Source organism: Rhamphochromis longiceps, linkage group LG6, assembly GCF_057381845.1.
Source record: "Rhamphochromis longiceps isolate RC_006_pf linkage group LG6, R_longiceps_female_GT1.1, whole genome shotgun sequence".
Lineage (NCBI taxonomy): Eukaryota > Metazoa > Chordata > Actinopteri > Cichliformes > Cichlidae > Rhamphochromis > Rhamphochromis longiceps.
The window spans coordinates 15779445-15787098 of NC_140562.1; the positions used below are offsets into that span (position 1 = coordinate 15779445).

At 39.2% G+C, this 7654-nt stretch overlaps 1 protein-coding gene across 1 annotated transcript; it reads left to right on the forward strand.

Moving 5' to 3' along the window:
- The first annotated feature begins 907 nt into the window (after nt 1–907).
- LOC146667718 (microfibril-associated glycoprotein 4-like) lies at nt 908–5566 on the forward strand. Its single transcript, XM_085409388.1, has 5 exons — nt 908–2555; nt 3353–3550; nt 3884–3980; nt 4151–4318; nt 4793–5566. Exons 1-5 carry the CDS (start codon nt 2547–2549, stop codon nt 5062–5064), a joined length of 744 nt encoding a protein of 247 aa, XP_085265514.1. The 5' UTR covers nt 908–2546; the 3' UTR covers nt 5065–5566.
- Nucleotides 5567–7654: the final 2088 nt, after the last annotated feature.

Sequence of the window (7654 nt, forward strand, 5' to 3'; positions counted from 1 at the left end):
CGAGAAAATACGAGTCCAACAGAAGAGCCAGACCATCCAGTCCAATTCAAGTTCATTTTTAGAGCAATTTAGAATAAATAAAACTAAAAAAGTCTGAAAAAAAGATTATTAAGTGTCAAATAACTGAGTAGAAGCTAACTCTAATCCCGTGGAGAACATGTTTGTTTTCAAAAGGGATTTTAAAATGTCAAGTGTAGGAGCCAGCTTAATATAGAGAGGCAGTTCATTCCATTATTTGTAACCACAACAGGAAACGCTCGTCCCGTGGGTGCTTCAGTCTTCACAACAAGAAATGACCGGACAGAGGATCCGAGAGATATGTGCAGAAGATGTGCCAGGTAGGCAGTAGCCAGACCGTTTCAAAATTTAATGAAAAGCGGTTCAGGGCACTTTCCCAAAGTGATGGAACTGTTTCCTACAAAGCTAATGTGACTTTGTTTTTTGTTTCTCACTAATCTTAGTTACTTTCACATTAACACTTGGTAAAAACTTAACTTTTAATTTCACAGAGGTGAAAATTTGCTTTGCATTCAGAAGTCAATTAAGAAAGCTCATGTTAGTGTCTTAAAAGTTTGAGTTAGGTTTCCCCAAACTTTTACTTACAAGCTCTCAGTTCTGAAAAAGCAACTGAAAATTGCAAAATCTAATTTTTCAAGGGCAGCATTTTTTTCCAGTGGCAGAAGCAAGCTTCTATAGTCAGCAGTATAGCCTGTAGAAAAACTAGGATTGTAACTAGTGCTGTCAAAATTATCGCGTTAATTGTTAAGATCAACGCGAAATGTTTAATGCATTAAAAAAATTTAACGCTGATTTTGTTTTTTTTATTAATTTCCTGTAATCTAAGACCTTTAAATTCATGAGCACCTCTGGAGGAGGGGGCAACAGTGTGCTATGCTGGCGTTTGGCCTGACAGAAATGATTAGAAGAAGAAGAAGTGACACCATGCTACTATCTAGCTAACACTAGCTAACACACGCAAGCATGGACGAGGGCGGACTTTTGGGTGGAAAGTTTCTCTTTAAGAAGTTGCCTGATGGCTTGTTGGACAAAACGAGAGTAAGATGCACAATTTGCAACGCTGAATTCAAGTACCACAGAAGCAGTTCATCACTGGCGTATCACCTGAGAGCAAAACACCCAACTGAATCCACCTCTACGGGACCTCGCCAGTCTACGCTTCAGGAGTATGGTGCTTGTGGACGAATAACAAAAAATGTGAGAGAAAAGGTAACCAATTCCTTGGTTGTTTGGATAGCTAAAAACTGCCGACCAGTTAGCATAGTAGAAGATGATGGACTGAGAGAAGTCATTCGTGCTGCATCAGGAGATGAGTGTTACAATCTGCCCTCGAGAGGAACCATTGTGTCGAGACTGCACACTTTGTATGGGGACCAGAGGGCTCAGCAGTCCAGCAAGCTTGTGCAAGTAAGGAATGTCGCTCTCACCGGAGACCACTGGACTTCGGTGAACAACGATAATTACTTAAAATATAAAGAATAAAAAAATGTAATTGGAGCCAGGCTATTAATAAAGTAATTGAGATTAATCGCAATTAATAACAGAAAATTGTGAGATTAGTTAGTTAATTTTTTTTAATCTATTGACAGCACTAATTGTAACGTATTCCTCTGCCTTTGTTTGCCTGCACAGTGAAGGTTTGTCATTTTTCACTTACAAATAACCTTCTTCCTTTCTAGCTTTGATGGCTAAAAGACTTCACACAAGGCTGATTGGATGCCTGTTTGATTCGAGTTTTTCAAATTACACTATAAAAAGAGTTTTTTCCTTCAGCGAGTAAAAGAGAAAGCTCTCTGGGCATCTTCAGGGCAAAGAGTCAAAATTCAGTAAAAATCCTTGGATCTTTTTCTTCCTACATTTTCAAATGGTCTTAGTAACGTCTTCATAGTATAAGGGACACATTTCAGAATATTGATTTGATAATGTCAAATATCTGTTTAATAATTCAGAGTATTAAACATAATATTTACATATTTTCTTTAAACTAAAGCAGAATGCTGGGAGCCAAAGGTATAATTTAAGCACTATAGTATAGTAATACTATCCAAGTATGCTAAAACATCAGCATTGTTGCTACTATTACTAACTGGTTTTGCCTTGTTACCAAATCTTTATTTTCACATTATCACCCCCAGTTTCTGGCCACATTTCAGTGGAGTCAACTGTAATCACTGTTCCTACCATGTTATTACTGATAATTAATTAATAATTTAGAAATTTCCACATTATTTCCTTCTTGATTCTAACTTGTTACCGTGCTATTACCACTTTTTAACAATTGTGCTGTGCTGAAAAAAAAGTGCTACCCAGAATGTTTTGGTTTGTCTCATTAAAAAAATAAATCAGAGTTAGATATGTATGTAACAAAAATTGACCAGTATATTTTATCAGACTGTGGGTGTCTACAGACAAACGCCCATGTCACATGACTCCACAGACAGACCCTGCTTGGACTATTTAAAACTGTCCCTCCTCTGAGATCCTTTACCATAGACTGACCTGAACAGGAGACCCACCTCCACATTACGATGATGCAGGTAAGAATAATGCAAGCTACACATTAACGACACCCCCCCCCCCTCCCCCCCAAAAAAAATGTTAAATTTAAAATGATATGATGATAGGGTATGGTATATTCTGCATCTGACAGAATATACCATATATACTTCAATATTGGGGTTGAAGGCTGCAGACATCAACAAAAATGCCAGACTACCTCGTCCTAACAGACAACCTACGTGTGCTGCCTGTAATCTCTTTCTACTGTTGACTTTATCCTGTTACCTGATATTTTTAGTTAACCATTAGCAGGCACTCCCAGTTCCGCTGACAACGTGTCATCAGTTTACAGACGCCTGACCTGTGACCTCACTCTCTGTGACGCATGCACAGAACAAATGTGGGGGAATAAAACAGATTTTGCTTCACTGAGCCCGTGTAACACCCTGTTCTCCAGAGAAGTTACACAAATAATTGCAAAACTTTATGGCAAACATCAGAGTCATCCTGCAGGGAAACCCCAAATGTCATCACTGCTGGATACTGGTGGTATCATAGCAGAGGTGGCAAAATTACACACATTGCTTACTGAAGTAGAAGTACAGGAACATGTGTTAAAAAATATACCAGTAAAAGCTGGTAAGTACTGAAGGATCTTCTTTTCTCAGGTACAAGTGAAAAAGTACAGACTCTGAAATATAAGTATTTTTAAGAGGCGATCAAAAGAACAAAATATCTGCATGATTTTCCGTGATAAATAAGACAAACATTTTTCTAGGGTACAGGAAACCAGTGTAGATACTGGAGGTGCTATAATCTCTTTCCTCTCCTCTAGGAGACATTCCTCGTAGCTCTGCTCGTTCTTGTGGCCTCAGTCCACTCCAGCTCCCAGTTTTACCTTCCCATTGACTGTGATGACATATATCGCAATGACAACACAAGCTCCAGTGGAGTCTACAAAATCTACCCAGGAGGTCCCACTACTCCCCTGCATGTCTACTGCGACATGGACACTGATGGAGGGAGATGGACTGTCAGTATCAAATCCTATCATCATATTTTCAAATAAATGTCAAAGTTTTTTGGGGGGTGGGGGGGTGTCACCGTGCTGCAGAATAAAACATGTATTTTTGTGCTGACAAACATGTCTGTTTGTCAGCACAAAAATACCAAGCTGAATTTCACGAAACCCTCTGGAGTGGTGGCACCTGGGCAAAAATGAAAAATTACATCTTTAATTATGATATATGTTTTTGGCATCAGTGGAGAATGCAGATGTGACCAAGTAATAATGTTAGATAAATATATAGCATTTAATGTTAGTAAACATTAAAGGTCTCAGTTTGTTTCGTATTCTCCCTCTCAGGTATTTCAGAGGAGGATCGATGGGACAGAAAGCTTCTTCAGGCCCTGGAGGCACTATAAGACAGGGTTTGGGAATGTGGCTGGAGAATATTGGCTGGGTGAGTGCAGGAAGGAGAAGTGCATTAAATACAAGGCGCTTGTGCTGCTTTTAATCTAAACTTGGTGTGGCGAGATGAAATGATGGAGCCTGGGAAAGAAACAGTGTCAGAAATAGGATGCTGGTGCACGATGCAAAGTGAAACAGAGCTGTGTGTGTGTGTCTTTCCAGGTCTGGAAAACATCTTCCTGCTGACTATGAGGAAGGAGAACGAGCTGCGGGTCGACATGGAGGACTGGAACGGAGAAAGGAGGTCCGCACAGTACTCTTCTTTCTCAATTGAGTCTGAGACTGTTGGGTATCAGCTTCACCTGGGCAGCTTCACTGGCGGTGCAGCAGGTGAGGAGTGTGTCGAGCACAAGAGACTGTGGATCATTTTTAAACCTGGCCAAAAATAAAATTATAATAATGAAAGAACATATTGATTTTTAAAATTTTGTTTAAGTGGAAAAATCCTATTAAAGAGATATGCCAGTGTAGCTTATTAATTTGAATAATGTTTTTTTTTTTTTATCTTAATGGTTTGCAAAGTGCAGTATTTGGTCTGTACAGAGTCATTCTCTTCCTTTGAAAGGAAAAACAGCTAAAGAGACAATTGTTAAGATAATAATTAGGAATTAACTGCTGAAAATAAAGGCTGAGGAAAAGTTCCAAACTATTTTCCTCTACATATTATCTCCAAGTAAATTAACTACTTCTGTCAAACACAAAAAGCCAAATAACAAATACAAACCCGTGTGAGAAAAGTAAAAAAGACCATAGAACCTTCTTAGTCTTGACTGCACTCACATTTTCCCTGTTTTCTTCTTCTAGGGGACAGTTTATCTGAACACAACTCCATGAAGTTCACCACGTACGACAAAGATCAGGATCTGTGGGATAAAAACTGCGCTCAGCATTATTTGGGTGGGTTCTGGTACAATCAGTGTCACATCACTAACCCAAACGGCATGTATGCGCCTCATGGTGCCATTGGGTATGATAACGTCCACGTGATTTGGCATACATGGAAGGGCTGGAACTACTCCCTCAAGACCATTGCCATGAAAATTCGATTAAGACCTAAGTGTTCATGCAGAAATTAACCTGATTTTCTAAAGATAAACAAGATTATGATAGTACCCACCCTCCATTGCACGAGAAGAGCTGGGATGTGTGGGGACACCATCTCTAACACCCAAGTTGTTCTTGCTGAAATTAATTTACAAGCAATAAAGAAACAGTTAAAACACCCATTTATTTCCTTTTTTTTTTTAGTTTAGTGCCTTGTTTCAAAAATACAAACTGTAATAATAGTTTAAATCTGCATACATCTACTTTTGAAATTTCTTATTACAATATTATGTTATTTAATAACATATCGACCCAAATATCAGTAGTATTGATACTAACGCTGGTAATGGCATCTGATCGATACTAGCGCTACAGGACTGGTGCTTTCTCTCTATCCTCTAAGATAGAGTAGACTAAGTTTAAAAGTTGCAGTTAGTAGGAGGAGGAGAAGGAGGTGCCATTCAGCTCCTATTAGAAACCCAATGATATGCTACTGGAAAAGGTGAAAGGCATTTTCATTGTGCTAGCTCTTTCATAAATATAATAAATGGTGTTTTTTTTTTTAGCTATCTCTGTTCTTGACTTCTGTCATTTTTCAAAGAGTCTACATGCTTGCCAGGAGACTAACATCAGGGGCAGCAGAGCTTTGAGCTTAAAGCTAATTTCATCTGGCTAACTAGCTAACAGGGATAATGCTAGCATGTTCGTCGATGGCTTTCTGATGGTTTTTTAATTCTTATTTTGATATTCGCTGTTTTCACACTCATTTAAAGTCCATACCTTGTACTTCACCATTTTCATTTACTTACTATTAGTAGCGGCCTCTCACAAAGCACATTATATGTTCCCAATTTTTAGTTGAATCTGCCAAAGATAACCCAGTTAGACAGGTATTAAATATTATATTAGCAATATTTATTAATATTCCCAAGTGTAAATTGCCCTATGGAGTTACAAATCAAAGTTGTTGTTTTTTTTTTCTCATCATTGTTTTTATTGCAGATTTTCCTTTAACACGACAGTGTCTCGACAGTAGACACAGAACAACAAAACAGTACAAACACAAAACGTACACAACAGCTCTTAAATAAGGCATAATACAAGATACAAAATACAAAATATAACATACAAGAGGTGGTGAGTCAGTCTTACAGCGCCCGGGTGGTGATCACGTGTGTAGTAGTCCTTTGAATAAGATAGCGGAAAGGTCCGGTCCAATATAGTCCAAAAAGGGGTGCCACATCCCATAGAACTGACCCACACTGTGGTGTATAACGTGTGTGAGGTATTCCAGAGGAATCAGTTCAAAAACTATTTTGCGCCAGCCACAGACAGTGGGAGTCCTATCGTTGATCCATTGTAAGAGGATATTTTTCCTGGCTGCAAATGTTAGAGTGTTATACAATCTTTTGTTGGCCGCCGCTTTTAGGCGGTCACTTGGAAGACCTAGAATCAGGGACAAAGGGTCCATCTCTATATCAACGTGGAAGATTTTCCCCAGTTCACCTGTAATGTCAGCCCAGTATTCTTGAAGCTTATAACAGGACCAAAAACAGTGAGTTAAAGTCCCTACATCAGTTTTGCACTTAAGACACACAGGGGAAAGAGAGCGGCTGAAGAGGTGTCTGCGGTGAGGGGATACGTGTAATCTGTGTAAAATCTTAAATTGGATTGCTCTTGTCCGAGTACAAATTGAAATCCTTTTTGCGAGAGACCAAACGGTATCCCACTTATCTTCATCTATGGTTACCGACAGTTCCCTCTCCCACACACCTCTAATCCCCTGCGCATCAGTGGTAGTCAAAGCATTAAGCACATGGTAAAATGAACTCAGAGACACCGTCAGCTGTTGCCCAAACAAAACCCTCTCAACATCAGATACTTCAGGGTGCTCAGCAAGGGTTGTATTGTGAGTGATATAGTGTCGTATTTGCAAAAAACGAAAGAAATCCTGTCTAGGCAAGCCGTAACTGTTGGTAAGCTGTTCAAACGACATGAGTTCACCACCCGAGAAAAGGTCACCAAGAGACTTAATATTCTTATCAGACCATCGTTGAAAGCCGGGGTCCAAAGAACCTGGAGGGAAAGCAGGGTTATTCATTATAGGGGTAAAGGTTGATGTTATTATCGATCTTCCCTCAAGACGGCGGACAATTCGCCACGCTTTTAGGGTGTTGATTGTTACAGGATTTGTACAAAGGGCCTTAATTCCGTTAAAATCATTACAAAATAATAGATCGCTCAGTTTGCATTGTGACAGAGCTTACAAATCAAAGTTAAAAATTTTGGGGACAAACGGGGAAGTTTGGGAGAGAGGTAGACATCTGTTAAACATGGTGGACGCTCTGTCATGGTTTAGGGCGAAATTTCAGCCTGTGGTATTAGAGAGATCTCCAAAATTGATGGAATTATGAACTCAGAAAAGTACCGTCAGGTTTTGGTCCATTAAGCAATATTATTTAGAAAGCATCTGAATGGCAAATGCTTCACTTTCATCATGAAAATGATCCCAAACTGACTGCCAATGCAGTGAAAGCATACCTGGATGTAACACTATCAGTCATGTATGTCAGGAAGAGTTCAGGCTGTGTTGAAGAATAAAGGTGGTCATACTAGATTTGA